General features: G+C 41.5%; 1 protein-coding gene across 2 annotated transcripts in view; it reads right to left on the bottom strand.

Moving 5' to 3' along the window:
- Positions 1–19,015, bottom strand: part of LMBRD2 (LMBR1 domain containing 2) — a 145,143-nt gene that overhangs the window by 63,227 nt on the left and 62,901 nt on the right. For both annotated transcript variants that reach the window (XR_003852881.1, XM_029578833.1), the window contains 2 exons: positions 15,253–15,436; positions 6,450–6,631 (listed from right to left, as the gene is read on the bottom strand). Coding sequence is in view for 1 of the 2 variants with exons in the window: in XM_029578833.1 (XP_029434693.1) it covers positions 6,450–6,631; positions 15,253–15,436 (366 nt within the window). In the remaining variant the exon portion in view is untranslated. The remainder of the gene's footprint in view (positions 1–6,449; positions 6,632–15,252; positions 15,437–19,015) is intronic.

The raw sequence follows: 19,015 nt of genomic DNA, 5'->3' as shown, positions 1-19,015 counted from the left end.
TTTCACTTATTTATAAAGGTGAAGTGAATCACTCCAAAATTCCAAGTATTTTTTTTAAATTATTTTTTCAAATAAACACTCCTCGCAGCCTGGTAACTGATCCCAATAAAGGGTATAAAGCAGTGTTTTAAAGACAACCTAGATCGGCATGCTGGACGGACTCTAATGGCTTAAACAAAAGCTCATGCAACATCCCGACTTATCTGGTGGTTGTGCCATTAGAGTCCGTCCAGCATGCCGATCTAGGTTGTCTTTAAAACACTGCTTTATACCCTTTATTGGGATCAGTTACCAGGCTGCGAGGAGTGTTTATTTGAAAAAATAATTTAATAATTTGTTTAAGCCATTAGAGTCCGTCCAGCATGCCGATCTAGGTTGTCTTTAAAACACTGCTTTATACCCTTTATTGGGATCAGTTACCAGGCTGCGAGGAGTGTTTATTTGAAAAAATAATTTAAAAAAAATACTTGGAATTTTGGAGTGATTCACTTCACCTTTATAAATAAGTGAAACGATCAATGTTTTAAAGGATATACACAAAAAAATTTATTTTTGAAAAAACGTTTGCACATTGACTACACACTTTGGTTGGAAGAGGTTCGTTGATGATTAGATTGACAGTCAATATCACCCTGTTGGGGATTTATGATTATTGCATATGAAACGTTCCTCTCCTTCCACAAATATTTTTTGCTTCATAACGGTTGAATTATCATACTCTATTTTTGAGAATTGAGGAATCCCATTTAAGAGAAGTCACACATGTAACATGAAGGATTTGTTTTGGGCTATTTCAAAAACAATATCCAAGCATCTGAGCTGCAGGGAAGACGGGGCAAAGAAGCAGCTTTATGGGCCGTCCTCAAAAAGAGATGATGGGACATCTATTTTTATTGGCGTGGTTTACAGGCCTCCAAATCAAATGGAAGTACTAGACAGAGATCTGATTGAAGACATCCAAAAGATGAATAAGAAGGGAGAAGTGGTGACTGCTGGAGATTTTAATCTATTGGATGTAAACTGGAGAATCCCTTCTGCGGAATCTAACAGTAGTAGAGAGATAGTGGATGCCCTGCAAGTGGCTCTGTTCAAACAAATGGTAATGGAGCTTATGAAGGAGGGAGCTCACTAATGGAGATAATGTCTCTAATGTCCGGATGGGTGCATACCTCAGCACCAGTGATCAAACGGTATGGTTTCATATTACTAATACGATATGGAGAAGTCGCACGAAGACCAGGGTTTTGTGTTTCAAAAACACGGACTTTGTTGAAATGGGGAAGTACCTGAAGGAAGAACTAGAAGGATGGGAGAAAACGAGAGATGTGGAACAACAATGGGCCAAACTAAAAGGAGCAATTACTGAAGCGACTAATATATATGTTAGAAAAGTAAAGAAAAGCAAGAAAAGAATGAAACCTATCTGGTTCACAAAGGAGGTGGCTGATAAAAGTTAAAAGAACAGCGTTTAAGAAATATAAAAGATCCCAAAGGGAGAATCACAAGGAAGAATATCTGGTAAAACTGAGGGAGATGAAAGTAATCAAGAAAGTGAAAAGTCAAGAGGAAGAAAGGATTGCCAAAGAGGTAAAGCAAGGTGACAAAACATTTTTCAGATACATCAGTGAAAAGAGAAAAGTCCAGAGTGGTATAGTGAAAGTGAAAGGTGAAAAGGATCAATGGGTGGAGACAGATGAAGAAATGGCAGAAATATTACAAAAATACTTCAATTCGGTGTTCACTAAAGAAGACCCCGGAGAAGAACAGACGCTAGTTAACAAGAAACTGGAGGGGAGTGGAATGGATGAAACTCCGTTTACAGAAGAGAATGTATGGGAAAAACTAGGAAAACTGAAAGTGGACAAAGCCATGGGGCCTGATGAGGTTCATCCCAGGATACTGAAAGAGCTCAGAGATGTGCTGGCGGCTCCGCTGAGTGACCTGTTCAATAGATCCCTGGAAACGGGAGTGGTGCCGAGTGATTGGAGAAGAGCGGCAGTGGTCCCTCTTCACAAGAGTGGGAGCAGAGAGGAGGCTGGAAACTACAGGCCGGTTAGCCTCACCTCGGTGGTGGGAAAAGTATTGGAGTTGCTGCTGAAGGAAAGAATAGTGAACTATCTACAAGCAGCAGAATTGCTGGACAAGAGGCAGCATGGTTTCACCAAGGGAAGGTCCTGTCAGACGAATCTGATAGACTTTTTTGACTGAGTGTCTAAGGAATTGGATCAAGGAAGAGCGCTCGATGTCATCTACTTGGATTTTAGCAAAGCTTTTGATACGATCCCGCACAGGAGGCTAATGAATAAAACGAGAAGTTTGGAAGTGAGTGCCAAGGAGGTGGCCTGGATAGCAAACTGGTTGAAGGAAAGAAGACAATGTGTGATGGTAAATGGAACTTACTCTGAAGAGAGAGCGATGATGAGCGGAGTGCCACAAGGGTCAGTGTTGAGACTGGGCCTGTTCAATATCTTCATGAGCGACATCACGGACGGGATAGAAGGTAAGGTTTGTCTATTTGCAGATGATACTAAGATCTGAAACAGAGTGAACACGCTGGAAGGAGTGGAGAGAATGAGACGAGATTTAAGGAAGCTGGAAGATTGGTCGAAGATATGGCAGCTGAAATTCAATGCCAAGAAGTGCAGAGTCATGCATATGGGGTATGGAAATCCAAAAGAAATGTATTCGATGGGGGGTGAAGGGATGATGTGCATGGAGCAGGAGAGAGACCTTGGGGTGATAGTGTCTAACTATCTGAAGTCGGGGAAACAATGTGACAAGGCAATAGCTAAAGCCAGAAGAATGCTGGGCTGCATAGAGAGGAATATCAAGTAAGAAAAGGGAAGTGATTATCCCCTTGTACAGGTCCTTGTGAGGCCTCACCTGGAGTACTGTGCTCAGTTCTGGAGACCATATCTGCGAAGGGACAGAGACAGGATGGAGGCGGTCCAGTGAAGGGCAACCAAAAAAAGTGTATGGTCTTCATCGAATGCCTTATGAGGAGAGATTGAAGAATCTAAATATGTATACCCTGGAGGAAAGGAGGAGCAGGGGTGATATGATACAGACCTTCAGATACTTGAAAGGTTTTAATGATCCAAAGTCAACAACAAACCTTTTCCATTGCAAAAAAATCAGAACCAGAGGTCACGATTTAAAACTCCAGGGAGGAAGACTCAGAACCAATGTCAGGAAGTATTTCTTCACGGAGAGGGTAGTGGATGCCTGGAGGAAGTGGTGAAGACTAAAACTGTGAAGGATTTCAAAGGGGCATGGGATAAACACATCAATTAGTTCAGAACGCAGCTGCACGTATTTTATCAGGTTCTTCATTAAAAAAGTCATATTACCCCCATACTTCAGTCCTTACATTGGTTACAGATTAAATATAGAATACAGTTTAAAATTTTAACTATTGTTCACTCTCTTATTCATAATTCTAACTCTACTACTCTGTGTTCACTTCTTCGTATATATGAACCATCCAGACACTTAAGATCAATGAACAAAAATCTTTTAGATATACCATCACCTAGACTAGCTCATCTTGATATCACCAGGAAAAGAGCTCTCTCTATATCAGGCCCAACTCTTTGGAACGCTTTACCAGATTCATTAAGATCTATTTCAAACTCAAAACAATGCAAAAAATCTCTAAAAACATATTTCTTTCAAATCGCATTTAAAGATTCACCCTCTAAATAATCAAACAATTATTCATATGGCACACTATTTCTTTTATGTAGAATTATTATTTATAACTATTGATTATTTTTTCCTTAATTTTTATTTTATATTCTTATATATTTTTGTAACTTTTAATATTGCTTTTTATTTATTATTTTATATTTCTATGTTTTTTTTTCCAATTATATTGTACACCATTTTGACTAAACTGTTTGTAAAGGCGGTACATAAACATTTTCAAAAAAATAAATAAATTAACAACACTGTGGATCCATAAAGTCTTGAGGATGTGAATGAAGAAAAAAGAGGCATGGGGGTGGCTTGTGGGAATGACAGCTACTACCTGGTGATTAATACCCTTATTCAATAAACATACACACGGTTAATGCGACTCCAACATTGCTCTATGCTTCAACGGCAAGAGGAAATGTGGGCAAAGGATTTGCATTCACAAATAAGCGTGGGAGTAGCTTGCTTATTGCTGCAGTTACTACCCCAAACCAATTAAGCCTGATACTTCACTTTGAATACATATACAGGGCAGCTCACTGCTTCAACAGCAGGGGGAATGAAGAAAAGATGATTTATATTAAGACAACCAACAAGGACTAAATTGCACAGGCTGGGTAAACAAACAAGCGTGGGAGTAGCTTGCTTATTGCGGCGGCTACTACCCCTAACTAATTAAGCTAGATATTTCATTTTTATGCAGCTCTAGCACTGCTCTCTACATCAATGGCAGGGGTGGAAGGAAATTAGAAACAAAAAGTTACCAATAAGGGCCCTGACCTCAGCAGTCAGATAAGAATGAGAAAAATAACTGTGAAAGCTTGCTGGGCAGATTGGATGAGCCATTTGGTCTTCTTCTGCCGTCATTTCTATGTTTCTATAGATCTGAAAACGTAATGCAGATAGATTATTTCCCTCCCACCGGGCCCCTGCAAACTGTGGCAAACCCAATGCTCGTTGCTGAGCTCCATTGCACACTTTTACCTAGGCAAGGTGTGGCCAATTTTCAGCCAGCCAAACTACCCTGACAGATTAGTATTTACTCAGGGAAACTGCTGCTGGGAATTGTCCTTCTCATGTCCAATTCCAACAGTAAAGGTAAAAGGGTAAGCATGCTTTGTATAATTCATGACGTTTAGATAGCTCACTTAGGTTTTTTTCTTTTCATTAAAGTTTTTAATTCAGTTCCAAAGCAGCAATGGTAAATACAAATCATATTGATTGAAACATACAAAGCAACATATACCAATACCTTCAAGCAATCATTCAACAATTTTCCAAGTTTTACCCATTCTCTTCCCCAACAAGACAGTCACAGGCGTCCCTATATAAAATAAATCGATAATAAGTTGTCTTTTGCAAATTATTATTACTCCAAGTCTCAAATGAAGCCCATGCAGACTGAAAGGTTGAAATCCTCTGTCCAAACAATGCTGTTAAGTACTTTATAACAGGCATTCCAAAAACATATATTGTGAAGAAACAGCCAGAGTTTCCTCCTGCTTCCAACAGGATGCAATTTCTTGGCTGCCATCCAGACTTGCCTAATTAACTTGCTCCTGTTAATCAAGATAGCACACGATTAAATGGTTGTTCAGTTGACTTAAAAGAAAACTGGAACCACAACTTTCAACAACTTGATGTGGTTCATTTTATTTAGCAAAGGTTTACAAATATTGCTCTCACTAGCATATTTAATAACATGTTTATAAAGCCCTGCCTAATAGCTCTCTCACATATAACTTGAGGAAAATTCTGTCGAATCTTGTTAGAAGTAGCATCCTCGAATGCACAAATTTACTTTACCACATATGAATGTGCCGCTCCAAGGATACTCATTTGGCATGCTTGTAACATAAAGGGATATGTGACTGGCTTTCAAAATGGAAAGCAATGTAAAAAATGGACATCAATAAACAGAGCTGGCCTGTTGGTGCTCTCGAGGACCGTAGTTGGCCACTCTTGTAATATAGGGAAGTGGTAGGTTGGTTGTGTCAGATGGAGAATCTGTCAAAGCACTTCTAAGAAGGTGAGTAGCTTCACTGATCTCATGCCTATTAACAGCGGCAAAGTAAGCACTGGCTGGTTCCTGGTGCTTCCCCATACGTGGAGTGTTGATTCCAGTAGATATTGAATTTGTTCTCCATGGAAAGACTTGCCTCCAGTTGCAGGGAGAGCTCTCTGAACTAAGAATCAACATGGGGCAAGGGTGAGGCATTCTTATGTTTTTATAGAGGAAAACCTAGTTTTCCAATACAAGCTGGGAAATTTGGCCTCCTTTGGAGGTTTAATGAACTACAGGCATATGGCATTAGAAATGGACACATGGGTTGGGACTTGTTGCTCATTAATCTTGCGGGCTGCATTGTATTTTGTACTGAATGACCAGATAGGTCTTTGTAAACATTATGAAAATTCTTTGTAAGTTGAGCAACTCTTAAAACCGTGGGGATGGGTAGGGGAACAAAATACTACATCCAGATTCAAGTACAATATGCATGATGGTTAAAAAAAAAAAAAAAAAGCTAAGTTGCCAAAAAAATTTTTGAGGAGAAAGTAATATTCCCCAAGTTAGATATACCTTGTTGTAATGTAATTTTTACAGTTCTATGCACATGTTCAATGTTCTGTTTCTTTTTTCACACCCCCTGTTATCTGTAAACCGGCATGATGTGATTGTATCATGAATGCCGGTATAGAAAACACTTTAAATAAATAAATAAATAAAATTAAAGCCAGCCTCCTCTACTGACCTCAATGTAGATGTAGTTGTAGGTTTTTTCTGCCTGCTGTATGAAGACAGCAAAGAGTGAGAGGACAGGTCTGGTGCTGAAGAAAGTGCATTCTGACCATACGACGACCACTGAGAAGAGAGCCAGAACCACAGCAAGTAATCGATAGCACCACGGCCGCAGGAGACATTCCCAGTACCACTCTGAAAGGGAAACAAAGAATATTCCAAAATGTCAGGAGATCAGAGACTGAAACACAGGGCAACAATTATACCTCAACAATGATAAAATGATGTAATATTAAATAAGAAACTCTGAAAAGGATCCAAATGCAGAAAACACTCTATTCGTTTCCATACAGCTATTACACCACATAGTTTTGACTGATTGCGTTACTGTGTTTAATTATTTAAGCAATTGACTTCTTTTATATTTGCAAACAGCTACGACCTTTTTGTGAGTCCATGGTCTAAACATAATTTAAAATAATTACTCAGGAAACTATTTTGTAGGACAGCCTAGGCAGGGATGACAGCCTTCAGCTGTAGTCAATGTTTTTGGCCATTATCAGATGCTTATGGAGGCACAGTAGCAGACATATTTATACATTAGTATATCTAGACACCTATGTAGATGTACCTCCCTTTCTGTCCCCCACAAAGAGGGGAAAGGGGGAACTAGGAAGCTGAGCTCAAATATGATGTGGTATTTTGTCTTCATGGTAATTTATTGATTCCAGATGGCTTAAAAGATTACAGTTAGCACATTTCAACCAGAATGCCAGCAGAATTCAGAGTCTACACTTATATTAACAGTCAAGGATGGAAAAACACTTAAGTAAGCAAACTTTCAATGTATCTATTCATAAACCAGTATACACTGATATGCTTGCGTAAGAACCCAGCAGTGGCTAATGTTGAAATGCAGAGTGAAACTGTAAATGTGCTGTGTCTGCCTGCCTGTTTGCTGCTAAAATAAACTAGTCTGCATACACATTTTCTTAAAGGGCTTCACTGCTGACATAATGGTTTGCTCGACTGCCACCTTCTGAGTATCTGTTGGGATGATAGCAATAAGAATACCAGAAAAAATAGCTGAATTTCATTCGGAAGAGAATCCCAGCAGACTTCACACTGTAACAATCTGCATACATACTAGTCATCTCTGGGTGAACGGCCTGACAATGTTCTGCTACCAGAACAACAAAGAAAGCTTTCAAGAAGGTGAGGTTAAGATGAAAGCAAGTCAACAGAGTTCTCCCTAGACAACAGGCTGAATCAGCCATAATGTGTGGGTGATATCATCCAACTGCGCCAACACAGGTCCAGCTCTCAGAGCTTGGTACAAGGTTTTCCCTCAGCATGCATAGGAGCTTCCATGTACATGGGCAAACTCAGGAGCCCATCAGCCTCTTCCAGAGCTTAAGCAAGGTAGTTGACTCTCCATGGACATTAAATCGACAGTCTCTTTGCCAGCTTATCAGAAAAATGTGAGAGGGGGGGAAGATTTCAAAACAGCATCTGGCAACTGACAATGTGCTGAGTTCCAGAATACACTGCTAGTTTTTCTCTATTTTCCTTATATTGGAGAAATTACTTACCTGATAATTTTGTTTTCCTTAGTGTAGACCAGCGATTCTCCACCAGTGTGCCATGTGCTACCGGTCTCCCGCTGCTCTTCCCTCCTCTTCCTTCACCAAGCAAGAGGCAGACGATCTTCCACCACAGCTGTTGCTGGCCAGGCTATAAGCACGTTCAAGCACGGATGGGAATGGCAGCAGTGTTAGTGGAGACTGGCAACTGCGGCTGGGCTTTTCTTCTTCCCGCAGCTGCCCCTGTGGCCCAGAACAGGAAGTGATATGCAGTGGGGTGCACGGGAAAAAGAAAGAGCCATGCTGCATGGAAAAGTAGCAGTGGCAGCAGTGGCCCTCTAACAGTAGCATGGGCCAAGAGCAAAATCTGAAGCAGCCAAAAATCAGCAAAAGAGACAGCAGCATTAGCCTCCCATGGCTGATGGGATTCTTCTTTCCTGGCCTGCGGGAGCTGGATGAGGAGGCTCCTGCAGCTACCATTTGTTCTCTCGGGGGGAGGCAGGAAGTGAGAGATGGAGAGAGAACTAGCCAGCCTGTAAGTGAGAAAATGGGTGCGATTGACAGCCTGTATGTAAGTGTGTGAGAGACAGCATGTGTGTGATTGAGAGGTATGTATATGTGAGAGACAATGAAAGTGACTGGTCAGAGAGATGACTGGAGTGTGTGTGTGTGTGTGTGAGAGAGTAAGAGATTGGTCAGGGAGGTGACTGGTATGTGAGAGAAAGCGAAAGCATGGAAGTGACAAACCTGTGTATGTGAGAGAGCATGGGAGTAAGAAGCCTGGTGTGTGGCAATGTGTGTGAATGAAAGCATGGAAGTGAGAAGCCTGTATATGTGATAGACAGAATGGGAGCAGGCACTCTCCTTTGTGCACCCCTTCGTGCAACCCTTAGTGTTAACCTTTCCCATGTTTTTATCTCCCTTGTTAACAATTTCCATGTTTATTATTGTTCAATGTATTGACAAAGGAAACGCTTGATTTCCCGCATTTTTTGTTGGAATATAAACCGATGTGATGTGTAAAATCGAACACCGGTATATAAAAATAAATAAATAAATCTGTGTGTGTATGCATATGAGAGAGACTGGTTGGTGAGGTGACTGGTGTGTGTGTGAGAGAAAAAGTGATTATGGGAATGAGAAGCCTGTGCATGTGAAGAGAGTGAGCATGGGAGTGAGAAACCTGGGTGTGTGCATGTCTGTAAGAGATAACATGGGAGTGAGAAGCCTATATATGTAAGATAGAACATGGGATCAGGTAGCCTGTGTGTGTGCTTGAGAGAGAGAGAGACTGTTTGGGAAGGTGACTGGTGTGTATGTAAGCGAAAGACTGGTTGGGAGATGATCGGTATGTGAGAGTGTGTGAGAAACTGGTTGTTCCTTAGGAAACACACCCAGGTTTCCTAAGGAAGAGGACTATGAGTACAGAGCTTCAGCCACTACTGCTGCTTCTGGTGTGTGCTACTGGCCTGCATGAGCTGCTGGAGGGGGTAAGTAAAGGTGGCTTTTTAAGTTTATTTTTCTTGATTGACTGCCATTTTAATTATTGAATATTATGTGATGTGTCTGCTGTTTTGAAATATTTTATTGGTGTTCATAGCTGTTTCGAAACATTTATTCTGTTTATTAGTATAGTTTTACAATTATTTCTGTGTGGGAATCCATAGCTGCTTGGCTAGTTCTGTTTTCCTAATAGGAGGTGTATTGGTGTTTAGGGCCTGATTTAATGGCATCCATCACCAGGAAAAAAACAGAGGCTTTACGTAAGGAAACCAAAATGGGATTCTTTCTCAGCTCTGCTATAGCATCCGGAACCAGGAACACCCAGCTGTTTCAAGGTCTGGAAAATCAGGGCCAGCAGTTCATCTATGAAAGAACCACAACATGGTTTGATATGGTTCCAGCCCTGGAGGTCTTTCCCCATCTGCCAGGGAATCAGCATCAACCTCATCATCAGTGGAGGGAAGAGCCAACAGCTGAGGGTCTGACCTGACAGAATGAGGGAGCAGAGGACTGCACCTGAAGAAAGGCTTGTAAGCCTTGAAAAGATTCCACCCAAGAAAAAGCAGCTGGGTCCAGACCAAGCCAGAAGGAACTGGAGCTAGTCCCACAGAACTGCCCTCACCAGTGGAGGAGCCAGTCAAGGGAGAACCAAGATCTGGCATCCCCCCAGTCAAACAGAGACCAACCCATCATCAGAATGGGAAAAGCCAGGCTTAGCAAAATCCGAGGGAGTCAACTCTCCCAGAGCGTCTGAGCACTGACATGGGTTAGAAACCAGGTCAGCCTGAGAAGCCCTAATATGACAGGCAACACAAATAGGAAGATGCTTAGGCTTCTTGCTTACTAGTGCCATTGCTGAGCTAAACATGCGTTGGAAAGACTCGCGCTCAAAAATGAAATACGCCCAAAAAATAAGCGGCTAGAAGAAAGCGTGGCAAGGCGCACACCCAACCATTGCTCCAAGCACATAAAATGTTTGTGCGCGTAAAAAGTGCGCCCAAAAACTGAGTGCACAATGCATGTACAGAGCCGACACACTGCGCACACAGACAGCCTATAGAGAGCAGCAGAACACACACAAGCTTGCGAAAACGACCGCCACCAGCCTTCCATGTGGTGTGCAAGAAAAAATTATAAGTGTGGGGCCTAGCCCACTGGAAGCCGTTCATCCTGCCAGGCTGCCCAGTTCCCCAACCCCAATGGGAACATACGTTGGCATGGTGCGCCGAGAACAGACACTGGAAGAAGTCCTGAAACCCCTCTATCACCGATTCAGGTAAAACCTTTTTTTTTTTTTTTTTTTTTTTTTAAACCTTACCTGAGCTCAGCGCTTACTGGCTGAGTACAGAGACTATCTGCAGAGGGAGAGAGCATCTGCCATCACCTCTGTGCTTGGTCTCCTGCACCCCGCAGCCTTTCAGCTGAACTAACAGCTAAGTCCACGCCGGAAAACCCAGCTACCAGACCAAAGCACACCTCTGAAGGACCACAGAAATCGCCTCAGGAATTCTCAACTGGGGGAGGGACTTTAGGTATCACTGCAGGAGAGTGGGGCTTTCTTTTCCTGAATTTAGAATTTCAAATTTCTTCTTTCAAAAAGCTCAAAGCAATCCCCCATAGGGAGAAGCACGTCCACTATCTGCTGGAGACGGAGAATACTGACAGGCTGGGCCACTGCAGGGTTATATATACTGTGACGTCAGCTTGCTCTTTCTCCATTTGCTGGCAGGGGAGCATAAACCCACTGGTCCTGAGTCCATCTGTCTACACACTAGGAAATGTTAATTTTCATACAATATGGTTTAGAAGAGGAAGGCAAGGCAGGTAACTTACCCTTACAACCTTCCCTGTGCCGCCACCACTGACTGGGTCCAATGGACACATATGCTTGTGCTTCACGACTGTTTGGAGAAGAGCTGTTGATAAGTTCAGGAAGGGAGGCTGTGCTCTTGTCTCCTCCAAGTCCATGTGTATTGTCGAGTTCAGCAGTGAGAACACCCCCAGTTGATCGTGCTGTGGACCAAGCCTCCAGAGCATTGCAGGAAGGGTCACTAACTGATGACATGGACGCGAACACCTCCAAATGCAGGGAGTGTGGCTGGAGGACAGGAGTTTGCAGCATTCAGCAGAAACAGCACTAGAGGTCTGGAAAGGGTGCAAGATCAGAGGAACAAGGATGGAACTGGAGAAGGGAGCCCCTTCATGGTGCAAAGGTATTTCTAATGCCTCCTCAGTTTGGTCAGGCAGGCAGGAGAGCTTTACTTTGATGAGACCTGCCAAGTTCACCCTCGAAGCCATTGAGGGGGCTTGGCAAGGCCATTATATCACAGGTAGCTCTAGTAGTGGAGAAGAAGTTGGATTTGGTTAACAGAATTCAGACTATAGAAAGCTCCAAAGTTGTACTTGAGGATTGGTTATCTGACCTTGAAAATAAAGCGAATGCACAAGAGGTCTTGGTTAAGGACAATATCTATCATTAAGTTGAAGAATATTGAAAATTCTGTTAGGAGACATACTTGTTGGTTTATTAATTTGCTTAAGGTGCCCACGGTATCTTTGAAGAAAATGTTTAAGAGGTATCCACTGGAGATATTGAATGTTCTAGAGCAAGCAATTCCATTGGTTTTGAGGATATATCATCTCCCTCCTTTTTAAAAGGAAGAGGCCAAAGATGGGCAGAATGAATTCTCTTATTTCTGAAGATCACTTGGATATAAACACTTTATTGGAGATGTCAGATGAAGCACTTGTAAAATCTTGAACTCTAACAGCATCTTTACCATTGAATCTGAAAAGAGATTGGCTGTAGAGCGCGCCGGATTCCCGATGAAGATCGGCCCAGGAGATACACATGGTCTGCCGAGCGCGGCTCTGTCACAGCCGTGCTCGGCAGACCACATGACTAGCACGACCGGCCCACCGAGGGATGCCACATCCCCTGATAGGGCAATCTGCCCCTGGCTGTAGAATTTATTTATTTATTTTTAAAGTAATTGAAATTAAACTTTTCTTCAGCTCAAGATTAAGGCTTTTTCCAATGTGGCCAAGGTCATTCAGAAAAAGTACCAAATAGTTTTTGATAATAAGACCTAGTGTATTACAATTAAGTGCATTATTATTCTTAAGTTTCCTTGTATATGTTGAGTATGAAGATGGTTCTTATATTTTTTGAATCTATAAGTTCAACAAATAATAATATAATAACCTAACCAGTTGACTTTTTCTGCGTGACAAATACGTACAGCACGGACAATATCCATCTTTTCACCTCTACACATTGATTCTTTTGATCATAAGCTACTGTTTTCTGATGATAAAGCATTGTTGCTCTGTTGCATTATTATGCTATGTAAATTGTTTTGTTTTAGTGGACTTGAATGGAGATACACATATCTGCTTATCTTACTTTTTTTGTTTGTTTTTCCTCCTTGATATTTTGAATATGGTTGTGGAATTTATGTAACTACAGGGTGGCCCATGGAAAAGTAGCCTGCCTTCATATTGGAGGCAGGCTACTGTATTTCTTCTTAAAATATTTATTAGAAAAAACTACAAAGAAACATAGAAATGACGGCAGAAAAAGACCAATCGGCCCATTCAGTCTGCCCAGCAAGCTCCCACACTTATTTTCCCATACTTAGCTGTTTCACCGACCACCAAGTTCAGGGCCCTTGTTAGGAACTGTTTGTTTCAAATTCCTGCCATCCCCTGTCATTGATGCAGAGAGTAATGTTGGAGTTGCATCAAAGGTGAGCATAAGGCTTAAAGGTTGAGGGTAGTAACCACCGCATCAAGCAAGTTACCCCAACTGCACAGATCAATGCCTTGTTGGATGTTGTCTGAATGTAATTCCTGTTTTCCACATTTCTCCCTGCCGTTGAAGCAGAGAGCAACGCTGTATATGCATTCAAAGTGATGTATCAGGCTTAATTGGTTTAGGGTAGTATCCGCCATAATAAGCAAGCTATCCCCATGCTTATTTGTTTACGCAGATTGTGAAGTTCAGTCCTTGTTGGTTGTCGTCTGAATGCAAAATCCTCTTTTCCACATTACATTACAAAAGCATGTAGCAAAGATCTTCTGGAGGAGCGGTATGCTGAGGAAAATCTGATAGGAAATGCCATAGAATCTTCCTCCTCCCCTGACCTCATGAGAATGCTCAGCCACAATGCCGACAGCACTGGCTTCTTTAGTGCCACAGGAAAGAACCCTGGAAGAATCCCTCATACATATTCGGCACCTTCCTCCATGCCTCAGCTGCTGCCGCTAATCTTCTTTGCAGTGCAACAGATCTGACCTGCCACAGATCTGGGAGTCAGTATCATGGGAGAAGGGTCGAGAGAAGCCTTCCCAGACTTGTGGGAAAGACAGGGAGAAGAATCCCACTCAATTTCATGCAGAGAGATTGTTGACACCTTGCTCCGAGAAAATGAAATCCACTGCTCTACCTCATGCCACAGTTTTGAGCTCTTACACAACAGCGCCTTCAGCAGGGCCTTCATTTTCCAGGTACAGTTCTATTGCACCCTCAGGGATATTCTACCACAACTACAACATCTGGATGTATCATGATCCAGACCCAGGCAGCAATAGCAAGGAGGCAAAATCAGGCCAAGGAACAGCCCAAAACAAAATCTTAAGAAAGAGACAGGGAACACATCTATGCATTAACTCGGATAAAAAAAAGACTGAGGGGCTTATAAGGCAATGTGCGCACATAGGAACTCCCATGCATGCTCAGTAAAACTTTTACTGAGCTCTGAGAACTGGGTACATGTCGGCACTGCTGGATGACATCATCCACTATGACTGAGTTATGCCTGCTTGTCGACAGAGAAAGTGTTGCAATTAGTATTACTGCTCAAACTGAATCAAATGATTTGCTCGGTTACCCAATCTCAGGTATAAAATCTTAAAATCTGGTTCAGATTTGCTTTCATCTTGATTTGCAGTTCAGCATTCTAATCTGTAAATATTAGATAAGCAAATTAAAATATTTATTTATTACAGCAATCTATATTCCACCTAGTTTCCAGAACATCTATTCTAGGCGAATTATAAAGTAAAAACATTTAAAAACATATAATACATCATAAAACACACAAAAGCACAATGAACATATGTAACAACCAAAGACAATACAAGTACCATAAATCATCTTAATTCTGAAAAAGATACTCTGATACTACTTCATCACTAACACTATTATGCTTTGGTAGCAAAATGTATTGTTTAGTCAAGCATGAAACATACACACAGTATCAGATATGCTATCAAACTTGCATCTCATTCAAAAAGCATATTTGTACCATCTTGCATACAGGAAATTATGTACTGTATATACACACACACACACATCTGAACACAGTCTTTTCTATTCTGTACAGAAGCGTTTCTCAACAGGTCTAAATTTCAGAATAACCAAAATATGCATACCATCCTAGTTCAAAGACCAAATGCTCACAAATACCTCTCACAAGTACTCACTGGGACTAACCTAAAAAAAGACCTGTTGGTGGCTCATGGGTATCGGAGCTGGTTTGTGGGGGAACATCACTGATGTGCATGAATCCTACAAAGGCATGCTACAATGAAACTATAATCTGTAAAGCTTGTTTAAAAAAAATAATTGCGATAATGAGCATCTAGGACGCTCAAAGGAAAGCTGAACAAACGCTTTTAATGAGTCAACTATGCAAACAAAAAAGCTCCATGATCCGCAGCACATACCGACAGTGGGCGTATAAAAACGGCGTGCAAATCTGTTCTCTGGCTCCTGTGGCGGAAAGGTATGCACAAACTGCCGTGTTGCACTGCTTTCGTTTTTGGCCACATCCTCCAGGTAGAACGCTTGTTCTAAAAGGATCCTCCACTGTACCTGAGTGCGTTGGTGCCGCTGAACTGAATAAATGACCTGGACAAAGAGAAAGCAGCAAACAACTAGAACAAAAAGCATGCACTTATATTTCAATTATCAGACTGTCTTAAAAATAAACACACCCCGCAGAGCTCTGCACTGGAGCATAAACTATGCACAGATTACTCCCTGGATGTGAAGCAGTTAGAAAGCTGATGGGAGAAAATTAATTACTCTGCTCGTTATAACAGAGGCATCTTTTACTTGCAAAGGCAAAAGGGCCACACTGATGTTTCATTGATTTAAGACCGAACTAGATATTCACGCCAATCACACATGCAACAAAACCAAAATGATTTAAACGCAAAGATTTTCTTTAAAAGGTCAAAATACTTGAAAAAATGTAAAACTGATCATTACAAATATTCATACTTTGTCATCAGGGAAAAAAGTAACCTAGGCAGCCCAGAACTGGAATTGTGCTGGTAAATTTATTTTTATACCCGACTATAAAATCAGTCACAGTCTACATACAACACAACAGGAACTCTGCAAAAAGTATTAAGTTATTTGCGCCTCACAAACTAGGTTTCTTTCATGTTATTTTTCTCTTTAGAGTAACAATGAGAATAGATTATAACATATCAAACTAGCATAAAATATATAAAACAGTAATATATAACAAGTAATTTTCTAGTCTCTCAAATTCACACTACATAACAACTAAAAAAACAAACAAAACAAAAACCACTTATTTCCAAATATTCCTCAAACATACTTCTGCATAACAAAAAAAAAAAACACACCATGTATAAAATAACAAAATACACAACAATGCAGAAATATAGCCTACATATCTGTCCTTATCACTTTCCTGGTGTTTGCAGTTCATCAGTGTATCACAGCAATGAAAGGCTACTCCACCTACATATATTGCTTCTCTTTTTTAATGCACACACTTTTTTGCTCCCAAAAACCCTACATTCTCTCATGGGATTGGATTTATGCCTAAGTGGACTATGAGAAGGAAAGCGACTTCTGATCAGTCCACATTATGAGCAGGCCAAGGTCAAGGCCAAGTGCCCCCCCCCCATGAAACTGGGCCACATAGTAACACAGTAAATGATGGCAGATGAAGACCCAAAATGGTCCTTCTAGCCTGCCCAGGAAGTTTTTAAATGCCATCCTGTGCAGATTACCCCCATTCAGAAATGTTACACCTAGAGTTACCACAGGTTTCTTCATTTCCATCTTCTTTCCATTAAGGATCCTGTGTGTTTATCCCACGCCCTTTTGAATTCCATTACCATTATCATCTTTGTTTCCTCTTCCAAGAGGGAATGGTGTCAAGGAAGGGACAATTTTAGCTGGGTTACTAATGAGTTACCTGGGTAAAAACTGTAGGTTGAAAATTTCCTTCTCTCTCAGCATGGATACTTTTACTCATGCCACAAAGGGACAGGAGCAGAAGTGGAAGACAACAAACAGGGATTTCACTTTCAAATACCTGCACATGGTGTTCAGCTCCAACTTGTCTGTGAATGCAAGTACCTGCGGCACTGGTCTATCAAGCCCAGCATCCTAGTCTCCGACAGTGGCCAAGCCAGGTCACAAGTATCCAGCGGATCCCAAAGAATGGATCCATTCCTTGTTGCTCACACAGGGATAAGTGGTGACGTTCCTCAAATTTACCTGGCTAACAATTGTTTATGAACTTTTCTTACACAAACTTGTCCAAGCCCCTTTTAAACTCAACTATTCTAAATGCCAAGACTATGTCTTCTGGCAACAAATTCCACCGCTTGATATGAACTGCATGAAAAAAAAGCACTTTTTATCCAATTTGTTTTAAATCTACTACCCATTATTGTAGTACTGTTTGAAAAGGTAAATAACCATCTCCTATTTACCAATCCCACTCTTGATTTTATAAATCCCTTTCTCAGTGTCTCTTCTCAAAGTTGAAAAGCCCTAACCTGGCAAAAGATTTTTTTCTGCAGAGGACTAGGGGAAGGAACCCTGTTCTTACTTAGCAATGAATTCACCCATGAAGTAGGATCTTTGTGAGTGACTGCAGATGGCACACTATCTATGTACTGTAGAGGAAATAAACCCAAACATCTGGACTGAATTGGGGAATAAGTTAATGGTGTCTTGGAAACCTCCTGTGACCTTAGACATACAATCTATGCCTGCCAGCACAGTTTGCTTTGTGACAGTTTCTGTTGGAAAATATATGGTAACAATGTGCTAATTACCAGAGGTGGCAGGAATTGGGAGGAAGATAACTGATCTTATTTGATGGGTGGGGTAACTCCTTCCCCTCACCCCTGCAGAAAAACCCTGTTTACATTTTTGCCAGCAGCAGATTTTTTTGACAGTCCATCTACTGAAGAACACCAGTGCAGGGAAACTGAGACAGCACATGGCCCATGTGACATAGATCAACTTCTTCATGCAGTTACTTTCTGGGTATCCTTACAAAACTTCCCGAATACAGCCTCAAGCTTCCTGCAAAAGGTACGCCGATCAGAACTGCAGCTCCTAGGAAGCATGCAGAATACGTAGCTGTCTGAATGGGTGTGTTGGAAGGTGGGGGTATGACTGCTTATGATACTTGGGGATGCGGAAGGGTTGGTGACTGCAGATTGCCAGTATGTGGACTGTCCAGGGAGGTAGATTTCATTATTTTAAAATCCATAACTGGTGATCACATGACAAAGGGCTTGTGAGCTCTGTGCTGCAGCCCTGTAAAACACCTAAGGCAGAGAGAGTCAGGGGGGAGGGTGCTGGCTGAAATCAGCTGTCCAGAAACATGACCACCTCATGTTTAGTGAAATGCCACAGTTCTTCTAAAGTAGGTATGAATCAAAGTGCATGCACAGTGTGTAACCTGAGCAATACCCACTGCTTTAGGTAACTATAGTAAAAGATGAATACAGTTGCTGTTGGGCGGACAGGCACAGACAGATACAGTGAATATATATGTTGTTGGGACTGAAGAGGTTAATAACAGACTTCTATCCATATACATAATTTCTTCTACACTGAAACATTTGTCATGTTTCAGCCTTATACCCAAAACAAAGTAAGCAGCAGCAGTCTTTCCAAAAGGGCCAATTGTGTATGGCTTGGCTATAGGGCAGCAGACTCTGACAGACGAGATTGTCCTCTCTCTGCTAGAGCTTATATGCAAACATCTCTGAAAGGGCAACACCCCCCCCCCCCCCAACATTAGCATAATACTGAAAAGTGACTTGCAGCCTTGGCCAGCTAGAACACCTGATTTTAAGAATATAAGAACATAAGAAAATGCCATACTGGGTCAGACCAAGGGTCCATCAAGCCCAGCATCCTGTTTCCAACAGAGGCCAAATCAGGCCACAAGAACCTGGCAAGTACCCAAAAACTAAGTCTATCCCACGCTACTGATGCTAATAATAGCAGTGGCCATTTTCTAAGTCAACTTCATTAAAACCCAGCTACACTAACAGCACTAACCACATCCTCTGGCAACTAATTCCAGAGTTTAATTGTGCGTTGAATGAAAAAATATTCTCTGATTTGTTTTAACTTCATGGAGTGCCCTCTAGTCCTTCTATTATCCGAAAGAGTAAATATCCGATTCGCATTTAC

The sequence above is a fragment of the Rhinatrema bivittatum genome, chromosome 1 (genome assembly GCF_901001135.1).
Source record: "Rhinatrema bivittatum chromosome 1, aRhiBiv1.1, whole genome shotgun sequence".
Classification (NCBI taxonomy): Eukaryota; Metazoa; Chordata; class Amphibia; order Gymnophiona; family Rhinatrematidae; genus Rhinatrema; species Rhinatrema bivittatum.
The sequence above is the reverse complement of the archived record's forward strand: the minus strand, read 5'-3'. Positions and strand labels throughout refer to the sequence as shown.